An 18,782-nucleotide genomic window follows, 5' to 3' on the forward strand; every position below is an offset into this window, starting at 1 on the left:
TGTCTCAATGCTTTGATGACTTTAAAAACGACTTTAACTACTTAGAAGAAAAGCTCTTTTACCTCTAAAACCCCCTTCACCACCCCTTGAATCTCTAAAACTCCTTTTTTTATTAAAGGAGAAAAATACCCACTGATTCAAACAATACCCGCGGACCAAATTCTCAAAAAGGGAACGACCGCCTACTTCCACTGTTCGTACCAAAGAGCAGACGTGTTAGAATGGTACTTAATGGCACCCTGCAAATAAACGACGTGAGCGAGGAGGACATGGGCTGGTACAACTGCGTGGGGATCAAAAGCGAATCCACCGAGGTACCATAGAGCTACACCGCCGAACTAGTTTTGGCTTGTAAGTCTTATGAGATCCAAGTTTTACAACTAGGTAACCTTTGTCACAGTTATAGAACCTTTTACCGAATCCTCTTTCGAGCCGCCTTTTATGTTTGGCTCGGAACAACCGGTGGGCGAAGGAACCTTGTTTCAGTTGACTAGTTTGGAACCAAAGAGCTTCCCTTTGGCCAAGAAATGGTGGCAGAACTCCGCAGGACATACGATAAGGACCATAAAAAGGGATTGGGGTACATAATTAGAGGTTTCTTACAGATATCTGATCGAGGAGACATCTATGTCGATGATGGCAGACTGATTATTACCAAAGTGAAACAGTCTGACGGAGGAAAGTACACTTGCGTCGCAGAAAATGTTGCAGGAAAAACTGAGAAGACTGTGCGACTTGTTGCGTAAATTTGAAATTATGGTAAAAATTTAGTGGAGAATAACTAGAGGCTCCTTTTTTTTAGATCATGATTCTAGGTAGGATAACTAGGGGTTTCTTAGGAATTTTGCAAATAATTTCTATTATTTTTGATAATTTTAAATTAATTTGGAACGATTTACAATTAGAAACATACCCAACGTGCATAATTTAAATGAACATTATGTCTCTTTTAATAATTATTGCAAAAAATGCTATTTATCTGCTTACATTTTAAAAAATAAATAAAATCTTGGTAAACAGGCATAATTTAAATGGACACGATTGACGTTTTATTACCTGCAACCAAAATTATAGTAAAAAATCAACGGATAATAATTAGTGATTCCTATACTTTTTCTTTTGAATTCTCGAATTTCGGAAGAACGAAAACATGCCTAATTTTAATAGAGCCTAATATCTTTGGAAAAAAAATTATTCTTAAAATTTGTTAGACTAATTCAGTTGCAGCGTTTTCTTTTTCATTTATAGGGAAAATATTTATAAACTACATAATTCTTAGATCAACTGGATTTTTATTTTTTAATGAGTTTCCTCAATAAAATGAATTTTTTGTTAATTATATTGATGAAAATTTAAAATGCTTGTTCAATTAATTAGCACCCTCTATCGTTTTATTTATAAGATTTTTATTTATACTCCTTATAATAATAATGTAAATTGAACTTGATTTTAATTTTGTATTAATTTTTAAAACTAAATCTTAATTCTTACCTTAATAGATAACTTAAAAAAGAAGTTTAAAAAATAACTAGGGGTTTTTAGTACTTTTTGCAGGCTTTTGCTAATTATCTCTAATATTTTTTAGGTGTTAATATATTTTTTAATATTTTCATTGTTAATATAGTGTATAATTATATTGTACTGAATATTTACAAGCAGTAACATGCGCAACCAAATAATTCACATTTAATTTAACAGTGATATTTAAAGTAAATTTTTAAAGATATTCATAATTTGAATGAACCGCATGCCCATACTGTTATTTACTGCAAAAAATCCTAATATTCTGTTTGAATTATAATTGTAATTATAATAAATAAAATATTGATGAAAAGGAAAAACTTAAATAAACACAATTGGCATTTTGTTGCTTAAAATTAAAGGAACTCCTAGTCATTTTCCACTAAATTAAAATTTCTAGGGGACTAGGGGTTCCTGTTTTTTTTTTGGATTATGATTTAATTTTTTTTTGGGTAATTTTGTATTTGTTTAAGAAGTTTATTATTCAAATTGCGAAATAAAAATTTTAGGAGCCTAGCCACTGCCAAAAAATATTTAAAGAACGTTCATTACAAAAAGAAAAAAAAATAGTATTTCGTAATAAAATAACTAGGTTTCTAGTAATTTTTCTTAGGAATTTTTTTTAAACTTTCTATTATTTTTGGTAATTTTGTATTAATTTATACTGATTTACAATTAGAAAGATGCATAATGCACATAATTTAAATGAATATGATGCCCCTTTTAATTATTGCAAAAAATGCTATTAATCTGTTTGAAGTTTAAAAAATAAATAAAATGTTGGTAAAAAGGCATAATTTAAATGGACACGATTGGCGTTTTATTACCTGAAACCAAATTATAGACACAAATCAACGGATAATAATGAGGGATTCCTGTACTTTTTTTTCGAATTCTGGAAATGAATGAAATGAATTCGAAAGAACGGAATCATGCCTAATTTAAATAGATATAATGCCAGTTTTATTTTTTAATTTCAAATTTTCTAAATCGGACTGGATTTAAATTTTTCACGAATTTTTGAAATCAAACTACTTTTTATCTTTGGAAAAAAAATTAGAATAATTATTATTTCTGTTTTTTGGAATTTTCATCATTTTATTTATATTTTTCTTTTCGTTTGAGAAGTTTTTTATTCAAATTTCGAAAGAATATTTTTAAAGCCTAGCCACTGCCGAAAATATAGAAAAAACGTTCATTAAAAAAAAACAAATAAATAGGACTGCGTAAGAAAATAACTAGGGGTTTCTAGTAATTTAATTTTTACCTAATTAATTAATTTGCACTTATTAATAGTTGAAAACATGCGCAATGTGCATAATTTAAATGTCACGTTTCTGCTATATTTTTAATTGTTTCAAAATCTCATCCAGGTGAACTTAATTCCTTAACATACACACTCCTAGATATCGCACTCGATCAAAATTTTACTAAATTTCCAGACATTTACGTCACACCGTGTTGGATTTCGTTCTCGTTCCGTGTTTCCGCCTTGATAAAGTCAATTACTTTCTTCTAACACTAACATCCCTTGTGCCCTTTTAGAGAAATGGATTCAAGGTGGCACGGGGCGACAGACTGTCTGGATCGTCTGGAAAGTTATTTTAAAGACGTCCCTTGTAAAAGATTAGGATCTGGACTTTTACAATTGAAGTTACTGGGCTTCGGTGTTGGTCGTTAAAAGTACTCAAAAAGTACTATAAAGGGATAAAACCGCTGTAAAGAATGTACAGAAAAGTAAATGTTAATGCGGAAAGAAACCGTAGCACGAAACTCGACTTAACCGGGAAGTTTCGTGTAAAGTCGATGGAAACTTTCGATATTTGTTTAAACTTTTATAGGTGCGGCCCTTGTTTGTGGACTTTTAACTCGCGAACTGTAACAAAACTACTATTCGGTGCTTTCCCGGCCGCAAACAAACCCATTTTAAACTCTGTCACCGGATCGTTTCGAAGTTTAAATGGTAATTCTATGACAGGTTCGGATTTTTCGGAGAAAATTATTTTTTGTTTTAAAATAAACAGATTTCCATTTTCAGTTCAATCTTTCTATGCTTCTTTTAATATATTAATAGTTAAACACTGACTTTTTCTTCTAAATCTTGCAATTTTAGGAACTTCTCACCCTGTTAACTTTTTAGTTCTCAAAAGCTTCATTTACTGTCCGGAATATTTGCTAAAGCTTCTGTCTTAATTGGTCTTTCTGGAAATTATACACGTTGGTCTTAAAGCTAAGTGTGAGCATTCAACTTCCTCTAGTGTAAATATTAAACAATTTTCCAGCAATTGTTCCAGAGTTCCTTAGCCTCATTACTGTTTATTTAACGGCTTGCACCAGGGAATCCCCGACGGTCTTTTTTCTTTATTTTAATCTTCCTTCATACATTCTTTATAATAAATCGTGACCTCTGACAGTATAAAGAAAATGCAATTCACTTAACCCAAACAAAGATGTATGCTAAATAATACATAAAAATTTAAAACATTGGTATGGGAATATTTTTTTTCACTCAGTTTTAATATTCTTTATGAAATGAATAAAATTTCCTGTTTCTACAGTTGGTGTATTGCACCTTTGATTATTTTTTTGAGGTTCTTTACTAGATGCACAATTACTAACCTCTAATTGAATAGATTGTGTTTGACTAGGAGTTGTTTCACTAAAAAGAGTTGACGCCGTATTTTAGGTTTCATCAACTGCCAATGAGATGTCACGATATTGTGTTACAAATGCATAAACACAAAAGTTAGCTGCAAACGAGTACCAAATCGATAATCATTTTTAAAAGCTTTTTGAGTTGTATTTAACGAGAAGCTGTCGTTAATTAATTAATGTTTAATTAATTAATGTTTAATTGGACTATACTACTTTCGTATCAAAAGTCCAATTGCCTTTAATTACTCAGTTAATGGAGAGTCTCTGGCAAGGTCTACCTGTTTCAAGGATCTTGGAGTCACCTTTGACCAAAAATTTTCTTTTATCCCCCACATCGAAGATACTGTTTCTAGAGCTACTCGCATGCTAGGCTTTATTATTAGAAATTGCAAACTTTTTTTGAACACTGCCACTGCCAAAACGCTCTACTATGCATTTGTTAGATCCAGGCTGGACTACTGCTCCCTTATTTGGTATCCCATTTACAACCAGCACATTCACCTATTAGAATCAGTCCAACGGCGATTCCTTAAATGTTTGGCATTTAAGGATGATGGAGTCTATCCTCCAAGGGGTTTTGACCATAACCTGCTGCTCTCTGGATATACTGAACGGTCACTTGCGAAGAGGAGAGAAATGCATTCGGTGAAATTCTTGTTTAATTTACTTAACCATAAAATTGACTGCCCATCCCTTTTGCAAAGGATTTGCTTTCATATACCACGCCCAGGATCCAGACAGTGTCCAGCTTTTAACTTGGACACAGCCAGGTCCAACATTCTGTACCAGAGTCCTATTCACTTTATGTGTCAAAACTTTAACACTAATGCTGATTCTTGTGACATTCACCATGACGATTTGGCACTTATCTTGAATCACCTGCGTATGGTCGGTGGGGGAGGCTAGGCTAGAATGCATTTATTTACTCTTTTTTTTGGTATTTTGATTTAAATTAATTCTTGATTCTTATCCTAATTTAGTGTTGATTTTTTATTATTTATTTTCTCAAGTTCACTACTTCTTTTTTTTTATTATATAGCAATTCTTTTATAGTTCTTTTATAGTTTAGTTGCATGAATCTAATACAATTCATGCTTTCGTACATTTATATATTTAATTGATTTTCCTGTAACTGGGTATATGTAACCTGTTGGAAATAAAGCTTATTATTATTATTATTATTATAATAATTTCATCCATAATAGATCAATGATATTGAAATTGGGATGATTGCTGATGAACCTGATAACATGGATCAATTTAAAAAATATACCTTAAGGTAAGTGAAAGATTCCACGTGCGTCTAGTTCATATTCCACCCCAAATGCAAATATAATTAAGTTTAATCGTCACCTTTTTCCAACTTTACTTTAACCTCACTCTCTCCCCTTACCCACGTAACGACCGGTGGCGTTTAATCGCGGCCTTTTCAAAAGGGTCGGATTACGGGAAAATTACGAGAAAATGTGCTTAAAGTCTGGTTCAGAATGCTAATTAATATGGAGGTCTGCCGCTTTAAAAAAAGGAAAAAAAAAACGAAAAAAACTTTCACGATCATTATTTGATATCTTTTGTGTGTGTTGTGGTAAGGCAGAGGGCAAAAGGGGCAAGGGAGCGCTTGACATTTTTAGTGGGTTCGTAGTCCGGTATCGCGAACCGAAATCGCAGTCACGATCCGCAGTTGGAATAAATGAGTTCGCGGGATCTGCGGCGTATGGGATCCAACAACGACGACGTTGTTATACCGAACTGATTTACATAAAAGAATTTTTAATAAAGAGTGAGGAATTTAAAATAAAATTCATAGACGATTAAAACCTATTTCAGTTAAAAGCAATTAAAGCCAAGATCCAAAAGCCATACAAAGTTTAATAACATTTTTCTGATGTGGTAATCTTAGAACATTGAAAGGCTAGAATTAGCATTGCCATGGAACTATGGGCAGTCTTTTGCTTGCAACGTCTCTGATGCAATGATGCCAAATGCTTATGTAGAAATGGCAAAAAAAACACACTTTATAATATCATAAAAAATTATCACTTATTTTAACAGGGGCAAAACAATAATATCTCTCTTAAATAAAATAAGAACCATTTTTTTTCAAGATATAATAAGATACTCTACAAAGACATTTATCACTTATTTATATTTGCGTCAGTTATTTTACTGTAGTCGACATAACCATGATACAAGGCATATAAATGATTTCTTAATACCGCATCATAAAACTGCGAATTTCCAAAAATCATTCAGTTACGTAGCTATTAAGTTATGCAATGAACTAGCGGACGAAATTAAAACACAAACATATACATTTACTTTAATTATAAAGAGCGTTAAAAAAAACTTATTGACCAAACAAGAAAATATCTTCTGATTTATATATTTTAATTTTTTTTTTTCTTGATACATCATTATAAGTACAAGTAATTGTTTTATAAAAAATAAAAATTGAATTCCTCCATCATTTTTTTAGTTGAATGTGTATGTGATTGAATTGATCTGTGTATCACAGGTTATTGTTTTAATTAAATCTATTATAGATTTCTAATTAATACAATACAAATTGCGTGCATCTACGGTTTCTTTTAGCTTTTTAAGTGAAATAATTTAAGAGAACTGATTACTCCGTATGTTCATATATAAAATTTTTGTTTTATTGTAAATGTAGGTTTAGGTTTAGGTTTTATGTAGACTTAAGTTTTAATTTATATAAGTATAAGATTTTTGTATTAAACACTTTTATATTACAATATGCGTAAAGATAAAGAAATACCAAAATCTATGGAGTACAAGGGGATGACTATGGAGACTCCCGGGGAAGTATCTGAGGCTTTTGCTGACAATTTTGAATCCTGCTATTCGGATTTTTCTATCAAATGCATTATATCTATTCCAGAAAATCTGGTGTCTGTTCTCTCACATCATATTTTTACCAATTAAGAAATACTGGACAAACCTAACTCATTGGATGCCAATAAAGGATCAGGACCTGATGGAATCTCACCAGTGTTTATCAAAAACTGTCCATCTATGTTGGTTGAGCCTCTTCGGTTAATTTTTCAGAGGTCATTTGATACATCTTGGAAGCTCTCAGTTCTATTCCCTATTTTTAAAAATGGACGCAAAACTGAGATTGGAAATTATAGGGGTTTCTTTGCTTTCAATTTTCTCTGTTTCTCTTCTGATGAAATATTTAACACCCTCAAATCCTATATTTCTCCGAAACAACATGGCGTTTACAAAAGTAGATCAACGGCGATAGACCTAGCGGATTTTCAGGATTTTTTAAGTGAAAATATCGATTACGATTTACAAAAAGCATTCTACAGTGTATGCCATGGTCTGTTGATAAAGAAACTTGAAGCATTGGGAGAACATGGATCATATCTGAAGTGGATCGATTCATATTTGAATAGTCGTACTCAACAAGTCAAGCTAAGGGGAGCAACTTCAAGGGAAATTCGAGTGACTTCTGGAGTGCTTCAGGGATCACTTCTTTGGCCAATTTTGTTCCTTTTATAAATAAATGAAGCGGTATCTGTTTTTAAACACTATGAATGTCTTTTATATGCTGACGATCTAAAACTTTTTCGAACTATTGACTGTGATGAAGACTGTTCGTTAGTGAAACTAGATTTAAACAATTTTAATCAATGGTGTGTAGAAAATTTTTTGAACCTTAATGTTAAAAATTTTTTAAAGTTATGTCCTTTCACCGGAAAAAAGTTCCTTATAGTTTTACATATACATTAGACGGATGTTTCCTGGATAGTGTAGACACTTTTAATGATTTAGGCCTTATTTTTGACCATCAATTGACTTTTAATGCTCATGTTGATAACATCACGATGAAGGGTTTTAGAATGCTAGGTTTTATTAGGAGACATTGTGATCAAATCAGTGATATTAGAACCATAAAATGTTTATACAATAGTTTAGTTCGTAGTGTTTTAGAATACAACTGTATTGTCTGGTCACCATTTTATAACATACATATTAATCGTATAGAAAGAGTTCAAAATAAGTTCCCTTACGAAACTATTTGTTATAACATTAGATGTCAGCTAGTTGGGCTGCAAACTTTGGAAATTAGAAGAAATAATGCCAGAATCAATTTTTTGTTTAAATTACTTAACGGTAAAATAGATAGTTCTTATCTTTTAAATAGGATATTATTAAAAGTCCCAAATAGGGTTACACGTCAAAGGATCCTTTTTTATGAACGATCTCACCGTACCAATTATGTATTTAGAGGGATAACAGACCAACAAATAAAATTGTATAATACGCACTATAGTTCGTATGATCTATTTACGGGAGAGTCTTGTAATAGTTTTAAAAATAAGGTTATAAGAGGAACAGGTGGATAAGTTAAGATAATATATGTAGCTACTTTATTTTCTTGCTTTTTTGTTTAATTTTTATGTATGTTGATTTATAAGCTTATTGCATATTATTTGTGTTTTTTTTTTAATATTTACATGTAATTACCTGTTAAGGTGTTTGTAATTGAATATATAAATAAATAAATATTGCTGAAAATAGTAAATTTATACTTTTAACGGGTAGAATCCCGCAGATATATCGACATCTTTGTGGTGTTGCATGTATCTGTATATCGGTTTTTTAATAATCGCGATGCTTTCCCTATTTGTTCTTTTTCGAAGAATTATTAAGATTATTTCTGTATTTTATGTGTATATTTTAGACAAACAAAAAGGATTATTTTTTTGTATATTAAAGAAAAAGGCAACAACATCGCAACGCCGCTCGATCGCATTGTTGATTTCACCGACACAAGTAATCTTTATCAGTGACGTCGTCAAAAAATATTTACATGATTCACAGTTATTTTTAATAAATTATGTTTTAAATTATAAACTATATTTCCATTTATAAACTCTTTATGCATTTTTTAACGAACTTCATTAGAGTAAGGTTTGTACTTATCTAATAAAAAGCATTTTTATGGAAATTAAATATTTTAGAATTATTATAGAAGTTTTTATTATTCTACCTTTATGACGGTTGTCGTCAAGCCCAGATAGACGAGGCAGACATGTTGCATCTTCTCACAGGCGTCGACAAGATATTAATAAATAATAATACTTGGAAGCAAAGTTAAACAAAGAGATAATGTATAAATTATACCCAGAACATTGTCAAGAAAGGTAGAATAATTTATTCCTGTTACCACTTGAGTACCTCAGGGATCTCTATTAGGACCCTTAGTTTTATCATTATACGTTGCTGATATGAAACATATATCTTATTCAAAACTACAACAATACGCAGATGATTCTCAGATCTATACATCGTTCTCATTAAACTCCCTACTATACTCACAAACACAATTTAATTCCGACTTAAATAATTTACTTATATATGCTAAGCCTCATAATTTGAAACTAAACCCTTCAAAATCATGTGTCTTATTTCTAGGATCCAATAGAAATAACATAGAACATGTTTCTCAAGACTTAGTGGTTAAAATATACAATACAGTAGTATCGATGGTTAATGCTGCAAAGAATTTGGGTATTATTTTTGATAATACTTTGTCTTTTTCAGCCCACATAAACAAAAAAATTGCCACTAGTTATATGCGCTTAAAATATTTAAATAATTAAATAAAGCATCAGTTACCGAGTGAAACCCAGTATTTTTTGTGCAACTCTTTAATATTATCATTGTTTGATTATGGTGATTTAACCTACAATAATGCAATAACTTCGGCAATTTCATCTTCTATTCAAAGACTTTAAAGCAAAATTCCTATATGCGTTTTTCCTTTAATATTTGCTACAGAAGTCATATTACCCCATATCTTAATAATCATTTTATTCTTTCAATCTCAAGTAGACGCAAATATCACATGTACTCTTTCATATACAGAATTTTAAAGTCGGGAAACCCACCATATCTAAGAAAACTGTTCAATATGCATGAACACAACCATAATACCAGACGGTTTCATATTTTTAAGGTTCCTCAGCATACAACAGGAGCTTTTTAAAAGTCCCTTAGTTACGTTGCAGTTCATCTGTGGAGCAATTTGCCTCATTGTGTTAAAGATTATTCTTTTTATAAGTATACGAAATACATAAGAAATATGCTTATGCAGTCACAGTGATGCCTAAAAATTAAATAGGTATTGAGATAAATGTCAATTGGGTTTTTTCCAGTCTCTTTTCATTCAGGTTGTGTCATATTTATATAGCTGTACTGGGTAAAGTCTACACTTACATTTTCGTTTCGCATTTAAGAAGATATACCTGTATCAAATTATTTATATTGGATGTGTTTTCTCTCCTGCTGGGAGAAAGGATGTATCACTTAAAAGCCTCTTGCAAAGGTACTTTTGAAAAACGGTTTTTATAATCGAGATGCATTCCTATTTGCTTACTTCACTTACATCATAAGTACAACTGTTTTGTAATTTTTGATATTGTCAAATAAACGTTTTGAATTTAAATTTGAATTTGAATAAACCCGTTTCAAAAACATTATACAAGAAGGCTGTTATAAAGAAAAATATTGACTTCTATAATCCAAGGAGGGACCAGTGATAGTGCAGTAATTTTAATATAGGATATAGACTAAAGTAATGTTACACGAAAGACAAAAAAGAGTATGAACTTCACACTAGAAAAAAGAATTTTTGCGCAAATTTTGACCTAGAGCCCCTCCTATTTTTATGGGAAATCTGTTTTTTATAAACACAAGCACGCTGCCTCTAATTCTATGATCTATGAGATGAGCCTCCCAGCAAGGAAACTCGTTTCTGTGGCATGAAATAAATGGACAAAGACAAAGCAATGAGATACTAATGACAACTTGCTTGTCAAATTTTATTTTTTTCCTACTTAAAGAAACCAAAAAACTACGAGTATATTCGGAGTCATGCCCAGGCCAAAATTAAACTTCCATATAACGCAGGATTTGAATTGCGCGCCAAGTTTGACAGTCATAATGTCACCTGATTATAATGTGACATATAAAAAGTTGACAGTTGGGAGTTAGTAAACATGGAGCACTACACGGTAGAACAATGCATCCTGATTGTCAAAAATTATTATCAAAATGATAAAAGTTTGCCAATATTTTTTTAAAGTGCGTCTAATATTATTACTAATAAAATCGGTCAAAATATTGTTCCTAACTGATCCACTGTAAAAAGAATTCGAAAGTACTGGTTCGGTTAGTAAAGTGAAACACATTGGTATAGGTCGTAGAGGTCGATGAGAACAAAATATCAATTCCTTCAAAGAAGTCAATTCCTCATTACGTACAAGAATTGGACATTTTAACAGGCACTCTTTAGCCACATATGACTAAAGATTTACAGCTGGATGCTTATAAATTCCAACTGACTCAACAACTTCTGCCAGCAGACCATGAACAGTGAAGAGAATTCACCATTTGGATCCTTAAGCAATCTACTAATTTTGCAAACAAAATAATTTTCAGTAATAAGGCCTTTTTGTAGAACGATGGCTTCGATAATAAGCAAAACTGTCATATTTGGAGCTTAAAAAATCTACAAATGATTCATCAAATTTTTTAGTGGGCGATCTTGTGTTACTAACTTATCCTTTCTGTCTAGGCACGCTGGCTTTTGCCGATAATTTGAAGCTATATTTAAATGTATATGGTTTGGAGGATTGTGTTTTTCTTCAGAACTGTCTAAATACATTAGAGGTATGGTGCGCTGTTAACAGGTTAGGCTTGAATGCGGCTAAATGTAGTGGGGTCAGTTACTCTAGATCAAAAACACCCTTAAATTTTAATTACTTTATTAATGATACTATTCTGAGTAAATTAGAGCAAATTACTGATCTCGGTATCACCTTTGACTCTAAATTTACATTCGTTCCACACTTCAACAACATAGTCAAGTCAGCCCTGAGAAGGCTTGGGTTCATAATTAGAAGTTCTCAGAGTTTTACTTTGGAATCTACATTAAGACTGCTTTTCTGTTGCTTTGTGAGATCAAAACTGGAGCTTGGCTGCATTATATGGAACCCGCTCTGTCAGAATCATGTTGGTCTCCTTAAATCTGTTTAGCGTCGATTTGCTAAGTTTTTGGCCTTCTTGTTTGATCATCGGCAACTATTGGAACGCTTCAATCTACATCCATTACATCTCAGAAGAATGATCTTCACTGTAAAATTCCTGTATGGGTTACTGAATGGATTTATTGATAGTCCTGTACTTCTTTCTGGTGTACGTTTCATGGTGCCTAGGCTTAATGCTAGACATCCCCTAACATTCTTTCTGCCAAGGCCTCATACTAACATCCTGTTGAAATCGCCACTATATACAATATGCGCTATATTTAATCGGATCTGTCACATGTACGATATAAATTTCTCTCCGGTTCATGTGATTGTCGATATCTTAGTGGATCATTACTCTTGGGATTAAGACCCATGTGTTTAAGTTATAGTTAGTAGGTATATTGCAGTTAATTTAATTTAATTTTGTTGAATATGTGATTATCCTGTTAAACTTTTATAATTGAGTTTTTATATCATATTAGTAGTTATTTGTTCTAATTTTTTGGATAACTTTTGAGATTGTGGCTTTACTTTACTTTTTATTCTTTTAGGTTTGTTTATGTGTGTTTTTTTTAACCTATATTTTTCATTGTTTCGCAACTGTTTCCTGTTATTGGGCAAGTTGCCTGTTGGAAATAAAGGCTTATTATTATTATCAAAAAGCAATGCGTCCACAACTTGTCTCTGTATGATATTCATTATGGTCTGAAGGAATGATAATGGTAAACGGCGAACGTCACTGTGGTCTCATTTGGAAGCTATTGATCTTGACAACATGTGGTTTCAGTAGGACAGATGATGAACGTTAACGATCTTGCACGAGTTTACTCCTGGTTGTGTCATTTCCCGATATGCCAGCAACGACTATTTACCAGATATTTTGTTTCATGTCGGAAAATTAATAAAAAATTACTCAATATCGCCTTCTTCTTTATAATGGACAACACGTTCCATCTATATTTTGTTATTCATTCAACTACCAACAGACACTACAGAAGGAGTCTAAGGTGGAATCTCTTGTATTTAAATCGAAGGGGTGGAAGTAAATCGCACGAGACAAAAGTGGAACAAATGTAAATGATGTCGCGGAACGACGGCATCACGGAAAAGAGTCGTTGGTGCGGAAAAGTCGAGAGATTTATGCTCGGGATTCGCCGAAAATCCGATTGGAGACGAGGAAGGGGGTTTTTAAGACCTCCTTGCGGTTCGGCTTTATCTAGGCTTTTATTTCTGAATCAGAATAAAAGACCTGCGGGCGAAAAAGTGCCTTCTATCAGAAAAGGGGGAATTTCGGATGAACTGACAAGTGCGAGAGGGCATTAAAATAACAGTTGCGTTACCTTGACGCTTGAGGTGTCAAGAGAAAGACTTTATTTTTTTACATATACCACCAACCTATAAAAAATCATCTTAGGGCCGATATTATAAATATTTTTCAAAAGTTTAACTTTAACTTTAACCATCAAGTTACTCTTAGCAATAGAATGTCAGTTTTATAACGTCCCATTTCTTCTTCGTCTTTGAGGCGTTATTAGGCCTATGTGCTACTGTCATAAGATGAATTTTTCGTGTTTCTATTTTAGCTTGGCTTACCCGTAGATATACTTCTATAAAATAAAGCTACAGTACTATGAAAAATTACGACATTTTATATCAGATGCTTGAGAGTTCGGTAGTCTCAAGGAGATAATTTTATTTTTTACCGCCATCTATACGTCGAGGAATAGAAGCTTTTTCCGTGTTAAGTTAAACTCAAGTTATTAACAAAATATATGTCAAAAAAAGTTAACTTTAACTGATAAAGTTAAGCTCTACATTTTGAAGTTAACTGTGACATGTAAGGTTATTCCACAAGTTAATTCCAATTCCACTTTAACTTATCATGGCCTTGAATATAATTACCATCTTCACCATCATCATTAACCAATTGTTTATGCTTATTTCATCTACCAAAATCAGTAACATGTTGTCTTCAAGAAACATTGAAACTTATCGTTTAATCTAGGACTATTAGGACTATCCTCATAGCGTCTACTGTCACTATTAAACAGTTGCAAAATGTGCCTTATCGTGGTCCATCATATACTGCAAATGAGAATGTAAATAGATTTTTTTCTATTCGGTTATGGTATTATTAACTTTCTTTCAAAATCGCATTGTTGTTTGACACCATTTTTACTATGAGTGTTTTTTTATTACTGGAAGGAGATATTTCAGAATTAACACTTGTTCATTATATTTTTCGAAACTATACGAGGAGGAAGGTTTAGTGTATTTAAACAACAACAGCATACTACTGCTACTTGAATTTTAATAAAAAAATCTCCTTATTAATTGATTCGTCTTTTACTACAGGGAAATGGATCTATGTTCCATGGATTATGGAGGATAGTGGTGAAATGAATTTTCATGTCTATAAGCAGAAAAACTTCATAGGAAAAATATGTATTTAAGATGCTTTAGGAGGTAATGAATTATATAATTTCAATGACATTCTGGCTATAGTTGAGAAATCATTTGCGGTGAACAAAAAAAAGGGTCAATTTTTTCACCTGATCCCTCTAACTCCTACGAATCTCTGGTCTATTGTAGTTATTAATAAATGGTGAGTATATAAATATATGCATAAATCTCGGTTTACAATGTTCTTCTATGTCTTCTATTTCCAGTTTCCACTGATCTGGGTCCTGTCAGAGGTCTTCAACCTGATCTTCTTGCCTATCCCCTCTTTCCAGCTTTTCCTTGATCTTCCTCACTTTTGTCTTCCTTGGAGTATCCACTTTAATATCCGTTTAGGGAGCTGTTTTTCGGACATCCTCTGTACCTAGCTATACCAATTGAGTTGTTTGTTCATTATATCGCCTACTATGGTAAGTGAAAGCCCCATAATTTGTTTTATCCTTTCATTGTCCATTCTTAATTTGATGCCAACCTCCAGTAGTTTATTTCCATGGTTCTGAGTTGTGCTTCATCTCTTTCCTTGATCTGCCTCACTACTGTACTTGACAATACTTTTTATTATGATGCTAAATATTCTCTTCTTATTTGTTGTGAATAAATGTTGGTCTCTGAATATTTTCTTCATCATAGCTGTGGTTTTACTTCCTTGAATGTTCCTTTTCCTAATTGCTCTGTCCAGTAATCCATAATTTTTGATTTTCATAACTATAATAAATCCTTATCTTGACTGTCTGGGCCTAAATTAACTTGGCCTAAATTAACATTGAATATTGACAGATGGCTAAACAAATACTTCAACGAAAAATATACCTATGTTAAAACCAAAGTCCCAATTCAAAATGTGAATAATGTTTATATTGTGGTTAAATAAATGACATCACCTTTAGGCATTGAATGCTATAAAAACCAACAAAAAAAATGTTTTACCTTCATTTTAATACTAAAGCAGCAAATAAAGAACAATATGGGCGACTTGGACTGGGACTTGTTTGGTTTAATGGTTTTGCTGCCAGGCAATAACACGTGCAAGCAAGTCATAAACGCAAAAAGTGAGGTTATATATTTGTCGCGTTTATGCGCAAGCGCAGAGGCGCGATTAACAAGATTCAAAAATAAGACTTAAACCGCCAACCCAAATATTCCTTTTAAGAGTTTATTTTGTCGTTTATCCGGTTTTAAAACGATACTAAGTCATTTCAATTTTACTTTATAAAATTCGCTTACCTGATGAACCCAATAACCGGATCGTTTAGGCATGTTGTTTAGTAAAATTTGCGACGAAATATTCCCTATTTTGAGTTAATATCCGGAGTAATGGGGCGTTTCTCCTGGATAACACAGTTTAATGAAATATTGACGGCAAACTGACAAACACTAACAAAGTGACAGTTAATTATTATTCTTGACGTTTAAGTAAGTTTGACGTTCGAAATGACATCTGACCGTTGCCAGAGGGTCTATTAAGAGAGTCATGTATGACAGATTCGAATAGAACGTTGCCAAATTTATAATTATTTCAAACTATTTTTAGGAATAATTCTATATTAAAATATCCTGAAGCAAAGAACTAAAATATTATTTTTTTATGAATGATTGACAAGTAACAGTTACAAGAAAATTGCCATTTATAACTTGTCAATTGAACTTAGTTACAGCATATTTGAAGGTTATTTAAAATAATAACTTAAATCAGGGCTTTTTTATATATAACCATCGAATATTCTAAATAACTGCAAAGCAACTCGACAATTAATTAATTATATATTGACAAACTTAAGTGCCGCATATTTAGAGAACATTAGATTCCATGTTGTCAATAGGAGTATTTTAGAGTTGTTTAGAACTTATTAACTGACATAACTCAACTATATATTATTGACAAGTGACAGTTGACAAATTTAGGTACAGCATATCTGGAGCAAACAAATTAAAAATTGAAATTGAAACTTCTTATGTTTTAGATTATGAGTTATTGACAAGTGATAGTTTAGGCACAGCATGCTTGCAGAAAATTAGTTGCCATGTTGTCAATAGCAGCATTTTAGAGGTTGTTTAAAATAATACCTAAAATAGGGCGGCTTTTTCATATATTTTACGATCGAATATTCCGAATAATTGCAAGGTTAATCGACAATTGATTAATTATTTATTATTGACAAGTGACAGCTGATAACCTTAGGTACAACAGATCTGAAGAACATTAAATACCATGTTGCCAAGAGCAGGATTTATTATAAATTTATTTAAAATTTTAACAAGTTACAGATGACCAGCTGCATTAAATTCAACGTAGCTGGCGAAAAAAAATGGATTGCAACGTTGCCAATAATTCATTGACAATTAATTAACTTAGAATGATTGACAAGTAATAATTGACAAGCTGCATTAGATTCAGCTTATCCGAGAAAAAAAAGGATGCAATGTTACCGATAAATATATTGACAAATAAATAATTTGAAATGTTTGACAAGTGACAGTTGAGCTATATCAATATATAAAAATATTGTATGCAACGTTGCCAAAAGTAACATTTTATATAAAGAATTTATTAAAAATTAATAAACTTAAAATGAATGACACATGACATTTGACAAGCTTAGGCACATCACATCTAAAGCGAGAAAATTGGACGCCATATTGCCAATAGCAGAATTACAAAAGATAAATTCATTGCCTTAAATCAGTTAGAATGGATGACAAGTAACAGCTGACAAGCTTAGGTACAGTATACCTGAAGGAAAAAAATTAATGCAACGTTGCCAAAAAATTATTGACAATTAATCAACTTTAAATAATTGACAAGTGGCAGTTGACAAGCTGCACTAGATACACCATGTCTTAAGAAAAAAAATGGACGCAACCATGGTGGATTGATAAGCTTAAGTATGGCTTATCTGGAAAACATTAAATGCCATGTTATCAACAGCAAGATTTATTGCAGAATTTATTGCCAATTAATCAACTTGCCTTATAACAGCATATCTGAAGCAAGATAATTGGACTTTATGTTGCTAATAGTAGAATTTCAAAACAAGAATTCATTGCCTTGATTTAACTTAAAGACAAATGACAGTTGACAAGCTTAGGTATAGTATATCTGGATGCCATGTTGCCAAAAGCAGAACTTCGGAGGATAGTAACTGAAAGCATTTTTTTCTTATATTTAAGGAACTACTAAAAGAATCTTAAAGAGTAACTGAAAGCGCATCTTGTAGCAAGAAAATAAAGCTTATTCAAATGCAAAATCACCAAATGTGGATAAATACTGAGCATATCCAATTTGTTTTTACATTAATCAGAAAATAAGTGTCATTAAAATAAAGAGATCCTTTTCTATTTTCCCCTTACATGTTGGCAACAGCCCAAGTACGTCAAGCCCATTTATACAAATGGATAAACTCACATTCAAATTACGACTCCTTCGCTCATACGAATCACCCTTTTTAAATTTATTTGGGGAAATATTGAAAGGTATTATCGGTAATTGTCACAGGCGTGTTCGGGTACCTTTCGGGTTATTAAATCGATTTTACGCCCGGTCTCGCGCTTTTCTATTCAAAAATGCATGGAAACGGAACGAAAATGCAGTCTAATTTTTAAATGTAAACAACGCCCACGGCATACAATCTATATAAAAATCGACGGGAGCAGTGGAGAACTCTACAGGTAATTTTATCGATAAGCAATTTTTTTTTCATTAAATAACTTGGTAATGAACTTCTTTGGAGATGGTTTGCTTCCGCAACCGACCATCTCCACTCAGTAAGGTGTATACATAAAAGTGCTCCACTGCTGACGACCTTTAAATCCTACCGACTGCGCCTGTTTATCTTTCTTTTTAAACAAAGGCGCATCAAGAGACTTATTTTGATGGTAAAGGTTTTGTTTTTGTTAGGAACTTTCAGTACCAGACGACGCTCTAAAGAAGCGAATTTTCTATTAAAATTTTAGATTAGGGCTCATCAAAGACCATCAATTATAGATTTTTCTTTGAAAATGGAGAGATGCAATATAAAGATGCTGCCTAAGAAGCATCTCTGGTTAACCCACAAAAAAGTTCTCGAGGCATAATTAAACTTTGAT

At 32.1% G+C, this 18,782-nt stretch overlaps 1 protein-coding gene and 1 long non-coding RNA gene across 5 annotated transcripts in view; one reads left to right on the plus strand and one right to left on the minus strand.

Annotated features, from left to right (window-relative positions):
• The window catches only part of LOC126742426 (uncharacterized), a 98,518-nt gene extending 97,561 nt beyond the window's left edge, over positions 1-957 (plus strand). The window contains exons 3-4 of the long non-coding RNA XR_007662563.1: positions 119-351; positions 401-957. This is a non-coding gene — a long non-coding RNA (uncharacterized LOC126742426). The remainder of the gene's footprint in view (positions 1-118; positions 352-400) is intronic.
• LOC126742423 (polypyrimidine tract-binding protein 2) overlaps positions 1-18,782 on the minus strand; it is a 556,294-nt gene that overhangs the window by 100,327 nt on the left and 437,185 nt on the right. The window contains exon 1 of one of the 4 annotated variants that reach the window (XM_050449075.1): positions 15,924-16,090. The exons of the other annotated variants lie outside the window; for them this stretch is intronic. Coding sequence (XP_050305032.1) covers positions 15,924-15,956 — 33 coding nt within the window. The 5' untranslated portion in view covers positions 15,957-16,090. Of the gene's footprint in view, positions 1-15,923; positions 16,091-18,782 lie in introns of those variants that run through there. 4 annotated transcript variants of the gene reach the window in all.

This window comes from Anthonomus grandis, chromosome 11, assembly GCF_022605725.1.
Source record: "Anthonomus grandis grandis chromosome 11, icAntGran1.3, whole genome shotgun sequence".
Lineage (NCBI taxonomy): Eukaryota > Metazoa > Arthropoda > Insecta > Coleoptera > Curculionidae > Anthonomus > Anthonomus grandis.